Raw genomic sequence first — 25,745 nt, forward strand, 5'->3', positions numbered from 1 at the left:
AGGCCTTTTATTATAATGTGTGTTATGGTAGAAGTGCCTATCAGTCACACTGGGACTGTGCTAGGTGCTGCATAGTCCTTCATCACAAAATTGCTGTGTAAATAGATTACTATGCAATGGCACAGAGCCTTAAGTATCAGTAACACACAAAAGTAGGAAACTACCTAAATCATCCAGAGCCTAAATACTAAGTAGAAAAAAGTTATTGTAAGTACCCTATGAAATGAAGGGGGAATCAACCATTCACAGCCACACTGTTGTAGAGGAGACTGACGATCCATCCACTGCAAACAAGTGCCACAGGACCTGTGGACTTGTAGTTCTGGGAGAAATGCAAGTCCAGCTCTAACATCCCTCTGTTTTGTGCACTGTCAGTTTGGTCTCTTTGCTTTTGTTACTGCTGAAGCCAGGATCAATAAAAAAGCAGGTCCCTGTTTCCAAACGAAAGAAGATAAAGTCTTTAGGCTGAAAACACATGCTAAAAGAACTATTATACAGCATCTGCCAAAGAAACATTTTTGTCTTGTTGAAATGCTTCTTGCAAGAAGACATTCCATCAATATAAACTCATTTGAATATGATACCTATTACTATCAATGTTTTTACTACCCATCAATTAAGAGCAGATGCCCACCACTACCTATACTTTCTTTGCTAGCTGTATTTGTCTTCTTTTATGTTTATTTGCATGTTTTGTTTGTGAGCAAATTACTGTATATCTTTATCTTGAGGGTTATTATAGCTAATGATGTACTTACAGAAAGTGAAATTGCTATCTAAGCCATTAAAACAGCTAACTGCAAGATCAAGACATACATCTGGAGAGATGAAATAGTCTTCTGAGTTCCCGTATTCTGGTCCAGCTATTAAAGGGCTTAACTTGGTTTTAATCATTTCCTTCATAGGCATATGACCACTGACCATGTTGCACAAATTGGTCCTAAAACTTAATAGGAGCATGAAGATTTCAATCAAAAGCAATAAAACATGTACAGAAGTGATGAAAGCATAGGAATTACATTATGAAAGAGATGCATAGTTAGTAAATCTGACAAGTCCCAAAGACAGGCTCTGGTTTAGCTAAATTCACTTTGGGGTTGCTAACTTCTGAGGAGTGGACATAGACATCTCTCACATGGATGAAGTAATGTGACCCAGGATCTAGGCACCTTCTTAAGGAAAGCAGACCATGCCAACAGAGTGCAGGGTTTAGAAGTCACCATGTAGTGATGCTGTGACGTGAAGCATTTAATTTTCTGAGGACTGTGTTAAACTGTTCAAAATAGATGTAGTATCTGAGATGTAGTATACAAAGAGTTTTCAGATAGGGGTGTTACTTTTCCATGAGGGCTTTATCCAGGCTCCAAAAGGATAAATTAATGTAAATCTCCTCAGCATTGGCATTTTCTTGCTCTTACTGGAATCGATCAACTCTGGAAAATGAAAAAAGTCAAAAGAAAAAATAAGAGGTCTTGGCAGAGTGAGGAGGGAGAAAGTGAAGTGGTCTTACTTCTGTAAGAGCATCCCCACAAAAGACCAGCTGTTGATGTGTCATTTAAACTAGAGGCTGTGAATGACCTCAGTAAGTCTTTCACGGGCAAGACCATGCCAGAATTGGCCAAAACTGGCATTCAGATTCATGAGCTGATTTTCAGTGTGAGAACAGAGGCACAAAAATCAGCATGACCGCAGAAGTGGAGACAGAAGAGTCATGATCAGAATTAAAGCTTAGCAACATCAGTTTAATTCTAGAGCAGCTCTTACTGGGGACTCAGCTGTGGTGTAGTGTATGTGACACCAGGACCGGCCGGGGATCTCTGAAAAGTCTTGTTCAGAGGAAAGAAACCGTGAGAGAGAAAATATGGAAAAGACTATCAAGCTTCCAGTAAGCGCTCTTCACAACTTTCTGCCAACCCCAGTCAGTAGATTCAAGCCTTGATTTATATGTCTTAAAAACACTGAGCAGTTCCCAAAGCAGGCAGTGTCCCTGGAGAGGAGTAGATGGGTTAAGATTAAAATTCCTTGGCAATATTCAGCCTTTTTAGGGAAAGAAAAGCAGAATAGCAAGGCAGAGTGAAAAGAGACATACAGTAGCAGACAGACTGACTGACTCCTTTGGCTGCTGAATTGAGTGGAAGTGCATTTTCCCTGGTAATTGCTGGATATCTGAGTATTTCATCTAACATGAAGGTAAGACAATTGCTTATTTAATTTGTACTGATGAAGTGAATATGGCAAGTGCAATGAAATATTAATTTATGTGGAGAAATACTTAGTTGAAAATGTAATTGGGCAGTACAGCAAGAAAGAATAAAACTGAAAAGCTTGAACAATGAAGCTGAGGAAAATCAGTGTGATGCTCTCCTTTATTCTTAAGCTGACTAGTGTAAAGATTGCAGAAAGTTAGAACAGCTGCATGAGCTAACAGAAAAAGCAGAAAACAAAAGTAAGTTTACTTTTGCTCCTCTTTTTTCAGGTGCTGGGGATTTTTCTGTTGCTGGAAGTTTCAGGCTTCTTTTCCATTTTTGTCAGGTAAATACTTCTTTAGTAAATTACATGCTGAAGACTAAGCATGTATAATTTAACAGACAACTTCTGGTGCATGACATGGGGCAGGGCTTAAAGTGGTCTTCAGATATATTTCCTGAGAGATGAGACACTGGTGTCAGCATTGCCACTGCCATCAGTGGTGACAAGAGTGAGACATGATGGTGTCCCCTACCTCTGCCCAGAGGATTCATCCGCCCTTCAGGAAGAGAGCACAGAGCAGTGGTGCAAGCCACATCAATGCACATCTATGAAACACAGCACGTCTTACCCCAAGCCACCCCCGATCCCCAGGGCAGGTAACACCCTCAGTGCCTCCCACTGGGAAACTGCCTGTTTGAGAGTTGCTGCGGGAAGGTCTGCTACACATCATGGGCACACACAGCCCCTTGTAGCACCCTGAGGATCTCCAGATGTGAACTGGCCTCTCCCTGCTTTGCAATTGGAAGCTGGTCTTTGAAGATTATATTATGGTTGCACAAAGTTCTTGCTGATCTTCAGGCCAGGTGAATGTATTTAATTTCTTCTTTTCAGTGACCAGAAAGCTCAAGCTGGGATTGATTTAGTTCTTACACATGAAAAACATATCCAAGTTGGTTTAAAGGGAGTCTGATCATACCCCTAACTGTTACTGAAGGCCTGCTTTGCTGTTTAGGAAAGTTTTGCTCTAATGCTTATTGATGGATGTCTCTGATGAATTTCCACTTTTTTTTTTTTTTTTTTTTCCGAATGCAAAAAAATACTACTGGAGCAGCCCTTCCCCTCCGGTCCATTGCCATTGGAGTTCTTTTGGCCCCTGGTCTGAGTGTGATGGCTGTACTCAAAAACAGGTATAGACAGACACACCTTTTCTGTACTCATGACTTCATAAGCATATAATTTTTTCCCAGTAATTAAGGAGCTGCTTTATCTTTAAAACCCCAAAGCAGGTGTCAAACAAAAGCCCCAGGAGAATGAGAAGGCTAAAGAAAAAAGAACTCTGAGGGGAAATTCCCCAGTCTGTCCCCAATATGTTCCCTTTGATATTAATGTTGTAAAATAATTTGTGCACTTTTTATTTTGGTAATAGTTCCAAAAAGCTCAACTGAACTGTTTAGTAAACTGAGCCATTCCTTCACTGATGCTGGTTTATACCAACTCCATTGATTTTTTTATTAGTGGAGTCACATCTTAAGGAGAGAAAACTTGGTTGCAAAGTATTATTCTCAATGAAAACAAGCTGATGATTTTTACAGTGCAACACTGTTGATGAACAAGACACTTGATTTTCCTTCTCATTTACTTTGACACTGCATCAATTAGGAAGGGATTAGTCAAAATTACAGGTGTGCCATGAGACAGTACTTATTCTTTTTAGAAGCAAAGAAGTAGCCCATTTGATGTTAGATTTTATCATCTTCCTCAATGACATTGTTTACATTGAAGAGCTTTAGCAAATTCATATCAGGCATGATTGGTCCTATTAAAAACGTTATACAAAACTGAAATTTGTCAGCAGCTTTCTCTTGGTTTCAGTTATATATTAGATTTTTGAACAAACCAGCCAATCTTATGCATCAGTCTAAAGACCTTATAGATAAAATAGTTGTCTTTCTATTAACTTGAGAGTTTGTTACCATTTGTGGTAATACCAAGTGTGGTTGTTCTCAGAAAAAAATAGTGAATGTCTCATTTCCTTACAGCAGTAGAGTGGTACCATTGTCTTGACACTACTAAACTATTCTGCTTTCTATTTGGATTTTCTAAGATCTCCCGTCATTTGCCTTCAGATTAGGAGACGGACAGTAGCAGTTCATGGCCAATATGGGGGAAACCCCTGCTCTGGGGATGCCTTTGAAACAAGACCATGCACCCCCACAAGAGGATGCCCAACAGAGGATGGCTGTGGTGATCGGTTCAGGTGTTTCTCAGGTACCATCCAAGATATTTTTTACCATTTTCTGGTCATAAAGTTAAGAGGATAACCTTGTTATCTTTAACTTTGGTAAATGGGTAATAGCTTTGCAGAACCCTTGACCTGCACATAAATTTGATTTAGGAGGATGTTTCTTTTTTTTTCCAGCCTCAACTATGCATGTTTTTAATTTCATCTGGAATGTTGCAGAGCTTTGCAGATAATACGTTGTAGCCCCAGTAGCCTCTCTAAGTCATCTGCCTTACTAATTTGCCCCAGAGTAGAGTTTTTTTCATTATGAGAAGCTAATTAAGGAATGCAACCTTAGATATGATTGTTCAAAGCTCTTCTAGGCTATATCCAAACATCTTGGAATGAGGTCATGGAAACTAATGCTCCCCAACCCAGTCCTTGTATCCAAGCAGCTTCCCTTACTTTCACAAAAAAGCATATTATCTCAGTAGATAGATGTTTATCAATGAAGAACGTGATAAACATGTTTTGGTGCCACCAGAGAGATAATCACAGTTAATCACAAGTGATAGGGTCTAAGGATGAAAGCTCAGAAAATAAATCTCGAAGTCAACTACTTTATTAATATACCATAAGCCTTGAATGGCTGTGGTTCCTTCAAGTGTGCTATATACTGTTTCTTGATGTCTACATTTACTGTCATTTCACAAGCCCTCCTAAGCCCAGACTGTTTATCATGGAGGTGAACAAGCTAATTAATGTAGTAGATAAGTAGGACTTCGGCTTTGATTTTAGATTATTTATTTTTAAATGAGAAACACTTCTTTCCCCATGCACTTTTGTTCTGATTTAGGTCAGTGCATTAGCAGATCTCTTGTGTGCAATGGAGATCAGGATTGTGAGGAAGATGGTGCAGATGAAGATCAATGTGAAGAGAAAACAACTGTGTGTGATGTTGACAAAACACCTCCAAATTCAGAACTTACAGGAACAGGGTAATGTACTGCACCAAGCTCAGCAGTGCTGCTGCCAAATGAATTTACATTTTTGTTGTATTTACAAGCTCTGGCTGTACAGATAGCCTTCCTGGGCCTACGGTAAAATGTCCCATATGCAAAAGGGTTCGGTACAATAGCCTCTGTCATTCCAGTGGCTCGATGCAACCAGGATGTACAGGCACTTTGATCTCAAGTACAGAATAAAGCTTTGTGTCTTTCATTCCTGCTATTGAAAAACATCTTTTAGGATATGAAATGAAATGTCAACCAATAATACATGGTCATCAGCATGAAAAAAATAAGCCAGAAATGCTCATTCCTTTTGTTCATTGCTGTTGCATTTAGTACTGTGGACCCATACGGATTTCTGTTTATACATCCCATCTTCAACCTAGCAAAATAATTATCTTGAGTTTCCTTAGTGTAGTTGTATCACTTGGTAAGCAATATAATTCAGATATAATACAAAAGCCATTTTGGAATGGACGCCCTGTTGTTTCTGTGTTGCATTATTTTCTGGAACAATAAAACTTAATAAAACCAGTTGTGATAGACATTAATGTTTTAATGTTAAAAAATAATGGTATGTGTTCATTTTTGTTCAAGAGCAACATTTTGCTTTCCATATTGTAACATGCTATGCACACTGTAGTTCTGCAGGTATAAAAGTCTATCAACCAATATCCCCTTTTCATGGGTAAATCAGTTTATGGTCTTAATCTGCAGATACATAATTCGGTTATAATGGCTCTGTAATTTTTGCATCCTATAAAATAATTTGCTACCTCTCTGTCTTAATGATCTTTCATGTTTTTCTTTATGTAGCTTTGATGCTGTTACTGGTGAGACTAGGGGAAGAGTCATTCATACAAAAAACTTTGGAGGACAATGCAGAAAGGTCTTTAGTGGCGATGGGAGAGAATACTACAGGCTGAGCGAAAGCTTTCTTGCTTATACTTTCCAGGTATGTTTCCATTAAGCACAGCTTTATATTTAGAGTCATAGTTAAAGCTGGGAGAATGATGCAAAGCTTGTAGGCTCTCTTGGCAGGTAGGTTTCCACAGCTGAATGACACCTGTTCCCTCTCTGCAGTCACTTATTATTTTGAAATACAAACTGGTATATATCTTGCTAAAATGAAAGGCAAAAATATTGTAATTCCTTGGATGTGATTTCTAATTCCCTCACAATTAGTTTGTAAAGTCATCTCCTTAGCATTCTTCTGAATCACACTAAGAAATCTTGCACGCACAAGGGTTTTGGGTGCTTTATGGAGACCTTCCAGAGATATGCTTTGTTTGAAATCACTATCTCAGAGATTTGGTCTGTCTCACATTTATCAAAAGCATGCCAAGCAATCTTTAAAGTATTTTACTTCATAATATAAATACTTAACATACAAATATATAAATATATATGTAATACTTTCCAATAGATTTCAGTACTTTTAATGAAACCTGAAATGGATTCAGCATGAAAAACACATTGGACTTTTTACATCAGAAGGAACTTGCTCGACTCTATAAGTTATCATGTTTAACATCCTTCATGATACTCTTTATACAGAACTCTATTTTTCATCTTCTAGGTTAAAATTCAGAATGATTTCAGTTATGAGTTTTTCAACAGCAGCTGGTCTTACATGAAACACACAGAGAGGTATGAAAAATCAAACAGTGGACATAGTTATTCACAGAATAAAATTATGCAACACAGTCAAAAGGTATGTATAAGTTGGCACTGTAGCTTAGTATTTTGCATAAACATTTTTATAAATTTTTAAATGTGCTTTTATCATGAGATGCAAAGAGTTTTTTTATCTAGATATTTTTGTCACAAAGTGCATGACAGAAAAAAGTCCCAAAAAGTCTTTACAAAGAAATCACTGGTTTGGTTATCGATTAAGAGGAAATGGCTGCTGTTTTTACTTTCTCCATTTTACCTCTTTATTAGTAATTTATTTATTTACTAGCTGTTTTCCTCCCTATTTGAGGAAGAAGAACATTGGCTTCTTCTTGTAACTGATTAATCTTTTCTATTTTCTTCTAATGGTTTACTGCCCTTTTTTTTCCTATTACCTCTGTCAGTATCTGGGAGCGAAAAAATTGAAATAATTTTGTGATTAAAATTAATTTGCTTTATAATACATTTCCATTAGTAGAACTCTATTAAGAGAGAGATTGGGTGTATTAAACAGCCAGGGGGTCACAGTGCTTATACCTTTGACTTATTTGAAAAGGATCATTAGATAATTAATTTGAGAGTAACTCTCAATTATGAAGTATAACCTCTATCTTATAGCAAATAAAATCAAGTAACAAATTTATACATTTTCTGTCCCCTGAGCTGGCAGAGGGAAAGCTCATTTTACCACACTAACAATGACATATTTTGAGATTTAGCATAAAAATGTTCAAAACCAGCTTTGAGAGGCTGAGGTGAACAATGTTGCATAGGTATATAGGATTATATAATTCAGCAGCATCCTCAAAATGGCTAGACCTCTTTGCAAAGAAAGGCTCCTCTAGACAAAACAGGGTGCAAAGAAGGCCTCTGTAGTGCCTTTGATTTGCTTTCAGACAAGTCTTGTTAACCTCCTACTGCCAAGATTCTGGTGTTGAAAACCACCATTAGCTTTGAAGAGTGATATCTTCCTTTCTTATTTATCATTATGCTAGCTTTCAGGTATTCAGATGTTGCAGCAATTATAAATAAAGGTCCCAAAGATATTTCCTAACTTCAGGGTATTCTTTTTGCATTCACTGAGTTGCTTAGACATATCTAACAGCTCTGCAAAGCTCTTGGTTAGTAGCCAATATAATGTGCATGTCATCTGGCTAGTAGGAACCACCCTGATAGTGACATGGAGCATGACTGACATAATTTCCTTCCCCCAGAGTAAGCAGCTGATGGTTGTTGAGAACAGTGTGGAAGTTGCTCAGTTTATTAACAATCGCCCAGACTTTCTCACTCTTGCCGAGCCCTTCTGGAAGGAACTCGCCAACCTTCCAGTCATCTACGAATACAACATCTACCGAAGACTTATTGAACATTTTGGGACTCATTTCTTACACTCTGGATCTCTGGGAGGACATTACAAAGTTATTTTTTATATGGATACTGACAAAATGAAAGCAGAAGGTAGAGTACTAGAGTATTTGTTACATCAAAATGAATAAACAAGAATAAAAATTTGTTTGCATATTCTCCCAGATAATGTTTAAAATCAGGTAAGAGACTTCTACGAGTCACCATATTCTCTTCACAGGCAAAAGAAAGATTAGAAAAAGTGCTCAAACCACAACATTTAGTTCCAGATCCACATCTGTGACCTGCAGTGCGCTGGGTAACAAATATTTGATAGTCGGTTCAGGACCTGATCAGGATAAACTTGAATTCTAGTGCCAATCTAAATCTTAAATAATGTTAAAGCTTCGAAGTTACTTAGAGATGAAGGTTGGGTAAAAACTGTGTAAAGCAGAACAAATTACAAACAGAGCAAACTCCAGAGTGACACATATGATGGTACTCAGTGAGGAACAGTGCTATAGAATTTGGGACTGCTGAGAAAAGAGATGAAAAAAAACAAGAAACTTTTTCCAGACACACGTTCCATCTCTTAGCCTTCATCCATAAGCTTTAGCAACTTGTGGACCTTACCACAGGGCATCCTAGTTAGTTGCCTTCTAATTTAGGCATAATACTTCATGACATCTCAAGTCAATGGGAAACTCAGAAATTAATCCAACACACTTTTTTTGTACAGAATTGTTAATGGCTTGGTTATCTTCAGGTATGAGCATAGCAGACATGTACCAGTGCACCATATCAGGCTGGAACGCATTCATTGTGAAAAAGAAGAAAGTAAAGTGCTCCAAACTAGATGAACTGCTACAGTCTTCTTCAGGTAAGTGTTCAAGAGTGACTCGTACAGTTGTCATGTCTCCATCTTTCACCTCTTCCTAAATAGCTGTCAAAATGAGGAACAGGTGTTGATAACTTTGTTGAACTCTATCTTAACGCGCTGAACCCAGACAACAAGTGCCTTGTTTAAAAGGCTCTCCAATATTCATCAGCCATTGCTAATGCTTTCCCAGTAACTAGTACTTTTCTGAACACCCTAAGTCAGGGCTGCCAAGACACCTGCAAAAACAGATACTTCTTACATACGTTATCAATGTAGGAGCTCTTGATCCGGGCACAGGTGATTGATCTGCACTAATGAGTCCTTTCACTGCTTGCTAGCATAGTTTTTACATGTATTGTTTCTATTTCCATTTGTAAATACAGCAATTCTGGTATTGTCTGTATTTCCCATTCTGAATCTACAGGAAGCAGTGGTAATAAGATTAAAGGAGACACCTACATAGAAGGAGGAAGCCCAAGTGCTGTTGCTGGTCTTAGTTATCTAGAGCTGAATAATCCTGCTGGGAACAGTCAGAGATACTCCTTTTGGGCCAGATCAGTGACAGACTATCCCAGAGTAATTAAAAAAAAGGTAAGACTCTTTTCCTGAAGCAGATATGAGCAGATGGGATCACCTCAAGGGGAGAAACGATTAAGCTATAGCAGTTGATTAATCAGGCTGTAGTCTGCAATCATTTTGTTTTCAGATCACTTTATAACAAGGAAAAGTTCATGGGAAGAAAATGCCATGATCAACTGTTTCACAAATCTAAGTCCTTTGGCAGGTCAATACCTACAATCTTATCAGCCTTCAGTCACTTTACTGGAGTTCTGCTTAGGAATAGAGGATCACCCCACCATTGGAGAAAGCCCAGATTTGACATAGCCCCTTTCCTGAAATGCATATTGGCAGGTCTCCATGGCTTCCACTCAGCTTGCCAACTTCTTTGTATCCCTTTTATCCCGCCTCTTTCTCTTTGCATCCAGAAGGTTAGCATAACTGAAGCTTCTGGAAGCCAGACACTTCAAAGTTGGGCATGGCTATATTCACTGCTACTTCATCTAAGTCCTGTTTGAGAAATGTCCATGTATTGAAAGAATGGTATAAACCCAAAAGATTTCTGTCAGGAAGTATTCAATTAAATGTAAAAACACAGAATATCATAAAATAGGCAATAGAAATGCAAAATGTTTTCACTTATTTTTACTTTCAATCACTGCTCAGTGAAATACCATCATGGGTTGCTTAAATGTCCAGTTTAAGGCTGGGAATAGCTCTGTGAGAATTTGGGTTACTATACATTGGTTGTCTGTGTTATACTTTTATCTCAACTGTAATCTCACAGCTCAAATATGTTTAAACATGACTTATCTACCACTAGCTCTAAGGGATGCTGTTAAGCAGAGCTGACTTTTCAGAAAAAGGCTAGTATTAAATATTAAATATTAACATAAGATTTTAGCTAGCTAGCAGATTAGAACATCTGTTAACTTCCACGTGCAGGATCATACATCACAAAATATTGTGCATGTTGAAATGTGCTAATAAACTGTTATATCCCAATTATAACTATTTAATATAAAAGTTTCTTTACTGTGTGTAGCTAACACCATTATATGAGCTGGTAAAGGAAGTGCCCTGCTCCTCAGTCAAAAAGCATTACCTAAAACAAGCCATTGAAGAATATATGTCTGAAAATGATCCCTGCAAATGTCAGCCTTGCCAGAATGGTGGAGAGGCGGCTGTGGAAGGAACTCAGTGTGTGTGTTACTGCAAGCCCTACACCTTTGGAGCAGCTTGTGAGCTGGGAACCCTCGTGCAAGATCAGCCAGGTCAGTACTCTTTAAACTTGTCAGAGTTGGAAGCGGCAAAGTGCGCTGTCCTGCTTCCAGAGTCTGTCTGTCCCGCTGCACAGCCTGAATGAGTGGCTGATGTGCAGTGTCTGCTTGGGTCAGTTATCGCCGAAGACATACAGCGTGGGAAGGGGCATACTGAGCCTGAATCTTTGCTTAACATGGACAAACACAAATAACTTAACAAAGAACTGTTATTATTGTTAAATACAGTGGACAATACTAACAATTCAAAATGTAACCTTATATAAATAAGTATACATGCTAAATTAATATCAATAACTTTAAAAATACCTGCTTTTCAATTTTGTAATTAGTTGTAGCCAGTAGTTATTTTTATGTTCTCTCAGACTCTGTGGAATCATATTTATGTAAAAGGCAAGTTTAGGAAAGGTGAAGTATAAGATCATTGCAATCTGGTATTCTCTGTTAGGGCAGAGTTTGGCCCATCACAAGCTTTGAACAGCCTGTTCCTTTAAACCACCTACAGAGTTGTTTAATGTGAAATATTCCCAAATGTTGCATAGGTGGTGTTGATGGACACTGGAGTTGTTGGTCTTCCTGGAGTCCTTGTTCAGGGGGAAGGAAATCAAGGAGTCGAACCTGCAACAATCCCTCCCCACGTGATGGTGGGAAGGACTGCATAGGAGAGCAGCATGAAAGCAGACCATGTGAAGATGAAGAGTTGCAGCATTTTCGGTAAGCAGAAAAAGCCATTCTGAGTGTACTAGAGGAAGATTTCAAAATTTATTTCAGAAGGGTGCATAAGCTATTGAATTCAAGGTGAAGATCACTAACTGAGCTTTCATATTTAAGCTGAAACAAAATGAAATTCAGAAGCTGTGAATCTGCTACAAGGTAAGAGTAGAAAATGGGGTAAAAGCCAGTAAACTTGACACCATTCTATTTAGCATTCTCTCAGCCTGGCAGTACATGATTTAAGTATAATTGTGATGTAAATGGGACTCATAATTGTCTTGAAAATGGGCTTCACTGAGAAGTGTAGAATTTTGAAAGGAAGGGAGACTAAATTCAAACTAAATCATACTTTTGTTTGCTTCATAGCTTGATTGAACCACACTGTTTTGATCTATCCATAACTCCTACAGAGTTCTGTTCACCTCCTCCTCTCTTGGAAAATGGATTTGTTCAAGTAAGTTATTCCTATTACTCTGTTATCTGTCCTATCCCTACCTGCAGTGCTTCTGTTACAGCTAATACAGATATTCACTAGTAAATTCATCCTTATCTTGGTAAGCTTAGTATCAGAGCTACTGTTTAGCAGCTCTCTCAGCATTTCTCCCTGGCTGAAGTTTGCACGACATTAGCCAAGACTTCTTACTAAAAAAAAAAGAAAACCAAAAAAGCCCCACCCCCAAAACCAGAACCTTGCTTTTATGGACCATGGTACCTACAGAAAAAAGCAATCTACTTGTACTTTGCCCTGTACACACATTAAATATTTTCTGAATCACATGAATTACATATTAAAGCACAGGAAACTAGAGAAAAGACAGCACAGAAGGTAAACTGTCCAAGGTCATCCAACAAGTCTGTAGCAAAATTAGAAACAGATTTTAAGAATCTTTCTTCTACACTCTGCAATTCTCCATTGCACTTTGTTGTTCACTGGTGAAGCTATGATCTGGCAAGGTATCTGTATGACTGTAACTTGGGCCTATTTAACAAGGGAGACTAAATTCCTCCCTTGGAGGAATGGATTATGCCTTCTCCATATTACGAGGCTGTCTAGAGTCTTTCTGCTCAATAAATAGATAAAAGGATTTGTTCAAAATCCATTAGTTGCCTCTGCACAACTGCAACCTGAGGCAAGATCCAAAATCTTGTTCTCCCTCTTTTGCCAGTGATTTTTTTGGGGGTAATCAATAGATGTCTCATATATTGATACTTTTGGTTCACAAACTAAAGGTAAAACTCTGCAATTTGTGGAGTACTCTCAATGTTTTGTAAGATCTTTCCTCAGAAGAGAGCAGGATATAAAATGAGAAAAGGCCCGTGTGTTCACGTCCAGCTCTTTTGAGTGACCATATCACATTAACCTTTAGCAAGCTGTTAACATGCCATCCTAAGAATTAGCAAAGCCATATACCCTCCACTGATCCCCCTAGAAGGCTGTTCAAGAGATATGTCCCCCCTTTAATGCTTGGTAACAGCTGTGCTTGCAGCTGGTTTATACACTGGCAGGAGAGAGCTGTTCCATCACTGACATACCACTGCCAGACACAGGGTACCTTCAAATCTAACCCCCCTTTTGCTAAGTAAAGACAGCCCAAATATTCTGTATTTTAACAACTTATTTGCAGCATCATCTCCATTTTGATCACATTTACTGACTGTTGCTAAGCAGAATTGCCCCCAGTATTCCAGACACTCCCATCAGAGCACTGTAGAGTGGTATTAATATTTCTCACTGTCCTCAGTTACTGCATCCCAGAATCAAAGGGAGTTCAACACTGCTGGTGATTCTTAGATTGTATGTCCAAAATTTCACCTGTTCTTTTTCTTTCAGAATGCTGAAAACTTATACCCTGTTGGGAAAAGCATTGTTTATGCTTGCAGACATGGATATTCTCTTGTTGGTGATCCTGTTGCTAAATGTGGCAGTAATTTACAGTGGCAAGTTGGAGACAGATATTGCCAGGGTATGTCTAACTGATTCTTGGTTTGAAATACAACTCCATTCCTGAATTCCAGTGAAATATGCTGAACGTCTGATTTCCGACAACGGGGGAAAAATACACACCTGCATTTGCCAGTTCCCTAGACATAATCAGGTCTACATTGACTTTTATTTGTAATCCAGATATTTTAATACTGAAATGGAAATATGCCCATAAAGTCTGGTTTTAAGGAAGGATGGAAGTGAGGGAGACTAAATTCTGCCCAGGAATTACTTCCTGTGGAAACAAACTTTGTTGCTTAATTAATTCAGTCCTGTGTCTATATCCACAAACCATGAGAATGAGTCTATGTGTAAATCCAGCTGAGGAAAAGGTCCAGTGGGCAACACTAAGCAACCACAAAGTTCTCAAACAACCACCTGGTCATAAGAACACAACATAACACATAAAAACTCAACACAACATAAGATCACTTTACGTCTTGGATGATCTCCCCACTTAACTCTTTTCCTCTAACCGGGTCAGGAACCATTAGGTTTTCTTTTTTCCCTGCACATTCTGTTTGTGAGTCAACTTTGAGTGTGATCACACAGATGTGAATTTTCAGACCTGCAGTTCAACACTATTCTTTCCTCCTTCCAGCCAGGACTGACTACTCACAGAATGCTAGTCCACACTCTTAAATGCCATCTCTTTGTGTATCAGTACATGGTCTCCCAGAATTGTATATGTATGACTTCTCTTTGCTAGTGTGTTACTCTCTAGTATGAACCCTCAGCAGAAGCATGGGTCCTAAGAACAGAGAAGCCTTCTTCAAGCTAGGGCTGAACCTGCAGGCAGTAGAATATTGTCACTCTGTCCTTACTATTGCATGTTTGGCTGGTATGATGAGTTAATATCCCATGCTAACACAATATGTTTCTATAGGAAAATCATCTAATCTTACTGTTCAATTTGTTAAGGAATTTAGAAGATAAAATATGTGACTGCCTTCTGCAATCTGCTGATTCACTGAGGCTATCTCAAATGCTTCAATCCTTAGAAACCACTTGTCCCCTGCCCACCCTGGAGGGGGATTTGCAAGGAGATCCATGGAAACCTGTGTATGAGATTGGTGAGAGAATAACTCTGTCTTGTCCACATGGCATGCATTTAGAAGGGGCACACTCTGTTTTGTGCGAGCCCAGTCTCAAGTGGTCTCCTGACATGAAGACTATCCAGTGCAAGAGACCAGGTAAGCCATTGCAGTCCTCCAAGTGCAATATGGGAATTTATTTCCTGGACAGACTATGGCTTATCTAGTAAAAGATACAGACAGAGATATAGATGATACAGTGATAGAGAAGCCATACTGAAATCACCATCAGGAAGCACAGCAAACATGAGTGTGTTTTATGTGGGCTGTTCAAAAAAGTTGCCTTAAGACATTCCTTGTGAGGTTCCCTTATGGCTGTTTGCTTCCCACTCCCCTATTGCTATCAAGTATTTTCACTAACAGTATTTTAAGATATTGACTGGGATGTATGCTGCCTATTCTGCCACCCAAGTGTGCTTCACTTTCCACCCATGTTCTGTAATAAATACCACTACCATGTGAGCTGCACCTTAGAGATATGGCTTTCATATCTGAAAGCTGTTCAGTGCACCATCTCATGGCAGAGAGAAGGACAGGGCTGGGTGATTCCTTTTGCACAGCTGACAGTCACACGGCTAACATGGAGTAAATCTCCAGGAACTGGAAGGAATTGGAATATGCTGCTTCAAGATCACAGTAACAGCTCTTTAAGCTCTGGGTTGATACTGGCAGGCACTGACAGAGAGGGAAATGACCTATAGCATACAGCAGCTCTAAGACACCTTTTCCAGCTTTTGGAAGGTAGATGAGGCTTTCTCTTGAGCACTGCTATGCTGCTGATCAGTGACATACAGGCATCCAAGCAGCTTGCTGCTTCAAGCCAGTCGCTTCTTCATCTGAGACCCCGGATGTTCTCATATACCTGAGGAGACCCTTGCTTGGGGACAAACTGCCACTGCTGTAGAAGACTGGGCATACCTCCTACAATGCATGTCTGCCCTCTCCTTATCAGCCAACTGCTGCCTGAAGATGCCTCAGCTGAAGGAAGAGGCAGGTGACAATCAGACTTAGATGTCAAAAGTCAATGGTCCTGTGAGTCATCAGCCACTGTGTCATATCCATATGCCCAGAAAGCATAAGGATTTCAGAAGGAACAGCATAACTGTACATAAATGGCTCACGGCTGCTTGAGTGCTAAAGTACCAGTGCTGAAATACTGTTGTCAATTACTCCTTAGGCTCACCCTTAGTGACTGTTTTTCATAATTTTTTGTTACATCATGTATTCAAATTCCAGTAGTAATTACAGCCAGTTTCGAGTGCTTCCATCTTTACAAACAGCTTGTGCCTGGTTGTATGGAGGCATTACATTAGTACAAAAGTTGAAAACCAAAAAAGGGACAACAGTTACATTAGAATAACAGTTAGAACAACAGTTAAAAAAACAAAGAATATGAGATAAGCAGGGTAAAAATTAAGAAGATATGTATGCACAGACACAATGGCACACATAAGTTTGGATGAGAGTATCTAGTCATCAGTAGTGTCAATAGCAGTCAACTATACAACCAACAGCCCCAGGGGTGGATACAATGCAGTGATTTTTGGTGGAAATTTCCCCTCTGTAGGAAGACAGAGTTATGGCTGTTGTCTGTATTGCAATGCACTGCAACTTTCTTCACCTTCTCTGGCAATTTCTGCCTGTCTATTTTGCTTGGCAAGTCTTAACCCATAAGGGACATCTAAAAAAAAAATGTTTTTTTTAAAGGTAACAATGTTCAGAAATATTAAAGTGGGAAACTACAGACACCTAATCTAAAAAACAGATCAGGATAAAGCTTTCTCGGAAAGTGTGTCTGTACAGATTTAACAAAGTCTTGCCATTTCTTGATACAGAAATCTCTGGAAGAGTGTTTAGCAAAGGCCTATTTAATTTTCAAGCTTGGAATACAACTCAGCACTCAAAGAACAGAACATGTGCAATCATGAAAACTCCTCAAGAATCACTTGCTTTTATTTTTAAAGTTAGTGCAGATTGAGGGCTAGTGATGCAACTTGTAGTTTCCATTACCATCGCTGTATAAAGATATTCAGGTTCACATTTCTACATAGAACTTTGGAGCCTTAGGTTTTCTAGTGACAACAGTGAAGCCAGTAACTCTGAAACCTAATGGTAAAGCTGTTGCCAGCTATGATTCAGCACTGCTAAGTTTAGCAGAAACAAACAGCTGCTGCAGAAATGAGATGAATGTTTAAGCTTGAACATAGTGCCTGTCTCCTTCCATCTGACGCATGATCCATGGATAAATTACTGAACAGTTACTTTGCAAAGTGTAGCATATCTTTTTGATAGTGTTTCTTCCATGCAGTAGATACTTTTATTGAACATGCAAGATCTGACTTTATGTCATGGTTGTATAATTCAGTGCCTTTTAAGCTCAACTGATAGGATAATTTCAGAGTAGACCTTTAACAGGCCTTGTTTTTCTGACCCTTAATAACACTGTCTGTGTTGTTCTACTTCAGTGCCCAGTGTGAAACCAGAAGTGACAGAGCCTAAATGTCAGCCATGGGAGAAAGTGCATCAGTCACAATGTGTGTGCAAAATGCCCTATGAGTGTGGGTAAGTTCAGGCTGAATTTGGCAATTACTTTCTCACTTTATTCAAGACCAATTAAATTTTTTAAGTCTTCAGTCCATGACAGATGAGAAAGCTTTACTCATATGAGAAGGAGGCATTGTACTTTGTTTGCTTTACAGCTCAATCAATGTCCTGTTCATCACTTACCTGCATTGTCAGAGCTGTCAGTGGGTTTTAACAGTGATGGAATTTGGTTGAATGACAGAAGGTGAAGGGATAATTTCAGCTCCACTTGATCTGTGAAATAGATGGAAAAAGATAAAATGATATTTAGAAGATTGAGGATAAGTTAGAATGGAGGGCCTTGGGACATAAAACATCAAAGCAGTAAGCTAGTGAAATAAAGCAGATTTCATTTCCCTGCTGAAAGACTGGAGAGTTATGAAAGGCACAATAATCTAATCTCCCATTTACACAGCAGTTTGTACAGACCAGTCACATCACTTTTCCTGACCTCATAACTTGCAGACCAGAGTTTATTGTTTCCTGTTCAATCTAAGCCTATATTCTACAATAAGCAATGCAGGAGAAATGTAAGGAAATTAGTAACTCAGTTCTTTGCTAAACATGGAGGTAACACAACCAAAACAGAGGAGTAACAAGAAGACACCTGACACCACCTGAAGCTGATGGCCAGATGTGCCAAAGAGCTCAGCACTCCAACATCAGGGCTGGTTTTGATATACTGGATAAAGTCTCCTACAAAGTCATCACAGTAGGTGTGAGCTCTGGATATGAAATCTGGCCAGGTTTATGCCACAGCAGGAACTGAGCATTTTGGAAGCTCTAGGATAACTGACAAAATTTGTCTTATCCTTGTGTAGTAGGCAGAGAAATGTATAAGTTGGCTCAAGTTATTTCAAGGTAGCACTTCTCAGTGGAGTACGTTTACTTTCCATCAGCCACATAGTTCAGGTGTGCCCTGCATGGTGACTCTAGTTCTAAGCCAAATTAGCACACTTTGAACATCTCAAAATCAAAATTGATGAACTTAGGTCAGTTTTCTGTAGACCCACTGGACACTTCCCTGGGATCTGAGGCCATTGTCTTGCATGCAGAATTAAGTGCCAGGTTTGTAACAACTCTGCTAAGACTTTACTCCCATTCTGAAACACCTAAATATTTTTAATTATCTGGTTCTACTCTTTCTGTCTCAATACTCATTAAAGTGAGGCAACAACCCCTCCTCTGGTTCATGGGTATGTTGAGGTTAGTTACACAGAAGATGTGGGGAGTCCACAGTGGTAGGGAAGGCCCAGAGGGGCAGAGTCACAGTAACCTTGGAATTTAAATTAAAACATTCAGTTATGCATTCAGGCTTCACTTATAATTAATCTACTACTTGCCTGTTTTTATTTTTTATAATTATGTTCAAAATGGCAGGAAGATAGATAACAGTCATTTCTGTTACCTGATGCCATCTTTTCACTGTGTCTTGAAATAACACATCTAATAATAGAAGGATAAATCATCAGCTGTCAAAGCAGGCTGATCTGCCAGCCTGTTAAGGCTGTAGGAGTAAGGCATGTAAGCAGTTCTTAGTCCTTCCTCAGAGAGCAGAAGTAACCTGGCTTTCTTCACTGTGGCAGGGACTTTCAGTATCAGCCTCAGCTCAGAGGAGAACTGGGAACAAGAGTTCAAGTGGGAATTCAGGAGCATCGTGGTTTCAGATCCATCCTACATCCTTTCAGTTTCCAAGAGACTAGCAATGGAGACTTCCCAGGACAGCACCAGAACCCCACAACAGGCTGGTGAAGGGTAATTTGTCCCTCATGATGTCGTGCCTTAGGCTACATCTATCCTCATCAGTTAGAGCAAGGGAACGATTCTGGGCACCAGACCTGCTTAATTGTTAAAGAAGCTCCTGGTAGAGCTTTGGCAAGGGTACAATTCTCAGGCACGGTGCAGGAGTTACAAGGGTCAGGTACTATTCTAGGCTGATGCAGTCCCCATCCTTTGGGGGCAAAGAGAGTTTAACAGTACAGACACCAGCTATTTTGTGTGAATTGGCCCTAGTGCAAGGAAGGGGTCAGAGCACAGTTAGTGTGTTAATACAGATGAAACCTCAGCCTCCAGTCGCTAAAGACTATCTCCACACTGAAAGATGAAATTTAATTATTTCTAAGTACTATCCCCAACCTTTTTCCTCCAAATGTATTTGTGTAGCATCTATGTCTCTCCTAAGAATTCTTGGATTGTGTTATATTAAAACTTATGGTGTTGAATATAATTTTAAGAAGTTAAAATAATTTCCAGAATGCTGAATTTTTCACTTTTTAGTTTCACTGAAAGTTGCCTGCCTCTCATTGTAGGTGAAAGGGAGAGAAGATATTTGCTGACTTACCTATGCTATTTCATTTGTCACAATATGAGCTTTAGTAAAAAGCTTGTTCTTATCCAAATCTTCCTTTCCAGGTAAAAGGTACTGAATTTCTCACATTCACTTTACACAGTGATTCTTCCTTGCCTCTAATAATTTTTTTTGCACTACTGTGATGCTCCCAGCTGTGTAATATCCTTTCTCAGCAGTGAGTGCAAATTATTAATTTCTCTTATGGGTACAGATTCTCCATCCTTTTTCTTATGCATCTGAACATGTTTATTTCCACTGACTTTCTCCCAGCTGATCCAGATATAGCAAATATGTGAAGCACTTTCAAGACAGTTTGAGAGATTATACCACAACAAGAGATTTGCAACATGGACCGTGAACTTCGTGGGTTCAGCCTTCAGTAGCTGGATAAATCAGTCTCCCTCCCCTCCTTTGGGTGTTGCTAAAGTGGTACAAAGCAGACAGATCAGTGTTCTTGTGTCCAGCCTTAATCTTTTCAACTAAATGAAGCTTCCTTGTGTACAAGATTTTGACCTTAAGATTCAGATAGTAAGACTTATCGCTCAAATAAAGAAGGTCTCTGAACAATTTCAAACATAATAAACAATTAAATTACAGATTAGATGCTTTCCCTGGATCACACTTTGTTCTTCCAAATTTAAGATGATATTTAAAGATGAAGTTTTTCTTATACCTGTGCCTGTAAAGATAACTTTCACATTGTAAATCAGTGCACCACTAACTCATTTGCTGTGAAGTCACACAAGCAAACAATAAAATGCAGATAGATGCACCAGCTTTCTTTATCAGATGCTTGGAGCTGAGTATCCATTAGGCTGTTCCCTTGTTGTCCCTCAGAATAAGAGGGTTAACCTCATTCTTTATGTTAACAAAAGAGCATTAAGGAAAATTCAGGCAACAAACTTTACTAGGGCTGGTATTTTGACTAAACACAGCAGTTAAGGGAACCATTGCTGTTGAGGATGCTAACTTAAGTAGGAGATGTAATGCAGGTAATAATCTTTGACGACATAGTTGGTTACAGGTAGATGCAGCAAAGTTTTCAGGCTCAGCTAATGAGCTAAAGGTACAGTTTGTTATGGGTAGTTTAAACTTTCTGTAAAGCTAGCTCTTTTAAGAGACTTCAAAACCATCTCTCAGAGAATCATTCCCAAAGCTTGGAGCAGGCTCTTTTCCCCAGTGTCTTATTTATAAATCCACAATAAAACACTTCCTAATTCACAGGAAAAAAAAAAAAAGTTACCTTAACACTGGGCCAGCAAATAAGCAAGGTTTGAGTCAGGACTTTTACTAGACCTTCCCTCTTTCAAATTCCTCTTCCCTACCCTGACAAGCTACTTTCACAGGGACTGTAACCCTCCCATTCGGGCAGGCTCCTGAAGCTCATTAGGGCCATTTGTCTGTTCCTCACCAGCCTCTCCTCCCCACCAGACACCTGTTTATCTGAAGTTCACCCTCAGAACTGACCTGTTAGACACTAAAAGTTTCTGTGGGAGTAGTTTTGAGTTCAAAAGGGGGACCTGTACTGAAAAGAAGCCTTTGGTGCCATATTTCAAAGCTCTCCATCCCCTGGGAGCGTGTCTCTGCTTTCTCGTACCCTGCATAGCACCTTACCTGTGGCTGTAAAGTGTATCCAAGAGATCAGAGGTATGCCATGATCTAGAGAGGCACTTTTTTTTTCAGTCCACACAGATGCCACTGGTTGTATCGAGAACGAGTGGATAAGCTTGGGGTTTGAGATTAAAATCCAGAAATAATGGAAGGGCTTTTTCCTTCCCTCCTACGCTTACAGCATGAAACACAAATGATGACAACTTCCCGGAACTATCCTCAAAGCAGACCCTGTTTAACATTGTCCAAAAATTTCTATTATTATTTTTAAAAGCTAATTTTTGTAGGTGTTAGAGCAATATCTGAATTTCAGTAAATAAACAAGCAAATTCCCTGGATAAATAGAACAGATTTTTCATAAAATTTCTGTGGCCATGTGTACAAATTTTCAGAAATATCCTTGGTCTGTGATGTTTGATCATAACATTTTATTTAGCAAAAGCTGAGGCATTTAAAGGGCAGCAGAGAAGAGGTCTTTAAGTATATTATAATGTCTTATAATTAAGAAATACTTATTAAATATTTTAATATATGTACATATGTGTATAAATCATTATATGTATATGAAATGTTTTCTGTGTATCTACTTAGGTGTATACATGTGTAATATATTAGACAAAAATTGAGATCTGAACCCTTTTTAAGTAAAGTCTTGCTCTCATTGCTACTGAGGTCAATGGCAAATATCCAGAAATATCTCTGTCCTTCAGAGGGGACTTGTCCTGGCTCTGCTGAGGTGCAGCATCCTGTGGAAAAGGAAGGAGTCTGAATTATTCACGTGTCTATGTCTTGAGTTCCCTTGCTGCACTCTTAGGATGTACTTCATTGAACAGGGACATTGGAACTGGACCCTGAATGTTTTCCACTCTCTCAGCTGTTTTTAAGAGGTACCAAGCTAAAGCACATTTAAATAGCACTGTACCTGCTTTTGTTTTCAGTCCTTCCCTGGATACCTGTGCTATAGATCAAAGAACCAAGAGAAACACACGTTTAACTGTTTGCAAGATACATGCCTTGGAGTGCATGGGCAGAAAATATTCTCTTACTAATACAGAAAACTGCAAAATACCTCAGGCAGCTGAAATATCATGTGGATCATGCCGCTCATGGGAAAAATGTGATGGTAAGAGATTCTTCACAACTGTAAGCAAAATTGTTCGCATGACCAAACAGAAATCTTTATCCCCAGTTATGCCTTAGCTGTAGGTTTGTCCTGGTATGGTATCTCCAGACCATTCTAGAAGTTCCAGGCACTGCTCAGCTGCTTCAAACCATCAATTCAGTGTTTGGTGTCCAAACATGGCAGGAAGCTCTAGGAAAGCCACTTACTTTTGTTTGTACTTCAGTGCCTATCCCCAGTCTTTCATATTATGATCAAAGGTGAATGCCTCTGCCCTCAGAGGAAATAGTCCTGGTCTTTTGCAATCTGTCTGCAGTGGAAGTTTTCAAATTCCCTGATCTAATTTCTCTGAGTGTCCTACACTACATTGCATTTAATGGAGGGTTGGCAGAATGGAAAGATAAAGAAGTAAATTAGGTTTTTAGAAGTGCCCCATATAGAGGCACATTTATTGCCATGTTTTGAGAATAAAAAAGATTGCTTGATGCTAGTTCATCTGTTTTGTCTAGCAGGGTTGAACAGACAAAAATAATAACAAAAAAAGATAATCAAAACTGGACAGAGCTTCATCAGAGACAAACACAGGCAAAAACCATAAACATACAACACCAAAACAAAGACACAGTTATGAAAAATAAATCTCAGATGGGACCTTCTTCTTATTTGATTATTTAGCTGTTGTCACTGATACAAATATGCACATTTACTTGTAGCAGTATATCCTTTGATCTTAGTGACAATGCCTGTATGTAAATAAAGGTATCAGTTGTGAGTGTCTGCATGATCGATTTGTTACTGTCCAAGGACGTATCTCTCATCTTTCATGTTATCTGGACTCTGGAGTAGTAGATACATGAATCGGTTCAAGCAGTAACATCAGAGAAGTCTTTGAGAGCAATATCTCAGGCACCTTCAGCAAGCTTTTCCCACAAGCAGAATCAGCCTCTCCAAGCAGAGGAAGCTCCAGCAGTGCAACACTCGTTTCTGCTTCTGGTTTTTCCACTGAACCTGAATATCAGCTGATATTGCTTCTGTTTAGGAAGAGAATCATAGAATATTTTGCATTGGAACAGACCTGAAAATGTCAGCTAGTCCAATGAGCAGGAACATCTTCATCCAGATCAGGTTGCTTAGATCCCTGTTCAACCTGACCCTGAATATTTCCAGGGATGGGGCATCTACCACTTTGCTGGGCAACCTGTTCCAGTGTTTCACTGCCTTCATTGTAAAAAATGTCTTCCTTATATCTAGTCTGAATTTACCCTCCTCTAGTTTAAAATTATTACCCCTTGTCCTATCACTTCAGGCCTTACTAAATGTCTGTCCTCATCTGTCCTGTAGCCCCTTTAAGCACTGGAAGGCCACTATAAGGTCTCCCAGACCCTCCTCTTCTCCAGGCTGAACAACCCAAACTCTCTCAGACTGTCCCCATAGGAGAGGTGTTCCATTACTTGGATCATTTTTGTAGCTCTCCTCTGGATCTTTTCCAACAGGTCCTTGTCTTTCTCATACTGAGCACCCTCCAGAAAGTTGCTGTCAATCCTACAGTTTTGCTGGAAACATTTTAGTCTGTTTTTGTTGATTCAAATGCCATCCTGAGTGTTTTTCCTCTGCTTTTGCTTAGTGCAATCAAACAACTGTGTTTGTGATGAAGATGCACCATGTGAGCAAGGAGGCATCCAGATCTGTGCTGAAGTGAGCGGCTCTGCTGCCCGTCGGACCATGACCGAGTGCGAGGCTGGGCGGCTGAAATGCCAGGGGGAGACTGTCACCGTTGTCAGCATAAGGCCCTGCAACGTACAGAGCTAATAAGATACATTATGGTTCATTTTGCTTATTGCCATGGTATATGTCAAAATGTGTCAACTCTTGGGCAGGACATACTTTGAACCTTGCTCTACCAAATGTAGGCTTTGCTGTGAAGTCCACTGCAGCTGATGAGACTGTGTGAATCAGTTCTGATCAGCTCTGAATCAGGGCCTGAGGCTCTTTGTTAAGCAGAACTGCCCTTGCCACTACCACTCGTGACAGAGCTCTTCCTTAGGTCTTGGACTTAGCATTGGCAAGTTTACTTCAAATTCCCATCAGAATTAAAAAATAATGCTGAAGTGTAGTTTCCAAAGTAGCAATTATAGGGATGGATTACAGTGTTTGACATTGTAAATATATTTTTTCTTGAAGCTGCACAAACATATACATTCACTGAGTAGATTCAGATTAAAAAACAAAACAAAACAAAACAATAAAACTTTACAGAGCAAAAGGTATGATTCTTCTCTTTTAATAAAGTACCTTCTTCATACTGTACCTTATTCAGCTGAGCAAACAGTACCCACAGCACTGAACCTGTCGTTGAGCCTGAAGCTCTTAAAGGTCAGAACAATGTGCGTTAATAGTAAAGCCAGCTGAAAGTAATGAGAAGACTTCTATGCTTGCAGCTTCTCCTACACAGACCCACTTCATGAAAAATCGCCATTTGACATTGTCATAACTATCATCATGAGCTACATTTGTACGCACAGGTAACTCAATTGCATATCACATGTATTTATCTTTGTGCTAAGACCAATTTGCTTACAGACCGTTGCACATAGAGGCCTTCCACCACAGCAAAACTCAAAGGCAGCTATTAGGGAAAGTGTATTGTCACAGAAATGGAGACGCTCCACATGCAGGCCCCCTGGAGATACCTTTGGACAATCTCCTAAGACTGTTCCTGAATAAAAGACTCTCCTTATACAGCTAAACCTGCTGTCTAGTGTAGTCAGGCAGTGACATCTTTGCTCACATGTGGTGTACCCTGCAAGTACATTCATGTACCCTTCCTGGTAGTCCAATCCCTTCTGACTATTCTCAGATGCAAGCAAAGACAAAAGGATGGATAGTAAGTGGGTGATCAAGCAAGTGCAATACTATCAGCAGGAAGCCTGTATGCTTTTTAAGCGACAGCTTTTATTTCTTACTATCAATAAATACCTACTATCAATAAACAACTCTCTCAGTTGTCGTATTTGTATATGTAGCTTCCTCACATAAACCCTATCCTCAGCCAGAAGAGCTTTGCTTTCAGTGGTGCTGGCAACGAGGATTAAGCTGGAACAAGAAAGGTATGCTTTCCCTTGGACACTCCCT

At 39.3% G+C, this 25,745-nt stretch overlaps 1 protein-coding gene across 2 annotated transcripts; it reads left to right on the plus strand.

The window, feature by feature from the left end:
- Positions 1-2,035: 2,035 nt before the first annotated feature.
- On the plus strand, positions 2,036-25,603 carry C7 (complement C7). Of its 2 annotated transcripts, XM_032992309.2 has the most exons (18): positions 2,036-2,190; positions 2,477-2,532; positions 3,302-3,377; positions 4,317-4,458; positions 5,268-5,409; positions 6,238-6,376; positions 7,001-7,135; positions 8,310-8,553; positions 9,206-9,319; positions 9,744-9,910; positions 10,923-11,151; positions 11,700-11,871; positions 12,238-12,325; positions 13,703-13,835; positions 14,857-15,048; positions 17,415-17,511; positions 22,432-22,616; positions 24,238-25,603. In XM_032992309.2, exons 1-18 carry the CDS (start codon positions 2,185-2,187, stop codon positions 24,420-24,422), a joined length of 2,502 nt encoding a protein of 833 aa, XP_032848200.2. In that variant the 5' UTR covers positions 2,036-2,184; the 3' UTR covers positions 24,423-25,603. The 2 variants fall into 2 exon arrangements, with proteins under 2 accessions (XP_032848200.2, XP_032848201.2); XM_032992310.2 differs by lacking the exons at positions 2,036-2,190; positions 2,477-2,532 and adding an exon at positions 2,785-2,846.
- Positions 25,604-25,745: the final 142 nt, after the last annotated feature.

Source organism: Tyto alba, unplaced genomic scaffold (assembly GCF_018691265.1).
Source record: "Tyto alba isolate M040663 unplaced genomic scaffold, T.alba_DEE_v4.0 Super-Scaffold_42, whole genome shotgun sequence".
NCBI classification, from domain to species: Eukaryota; Metazoa; Chordata; class Aves; order Strigiformes; family Tytonidae; genus Tyto; species Tyto alba.

Bases quoted from the DNA above. Each gene is read 5' to 3' on its own strand.
- C7 (XM_032992309.2), top strand. The intron at 11,152-11,699 runs GTCAGTACTCTT...AATGTTGCATAG, and splicing joins CCTCGTGCAAGATCAGCCAG to GTGGTGTTGATGGACACTGG. The intron at 11,872-12,237 runs GTAAGCAGAAAA...TTTGCTTCATAG, and splicing joins GAAGAGTTGCAGCATTTTCG to CTTGATTGAACCACACTGTT.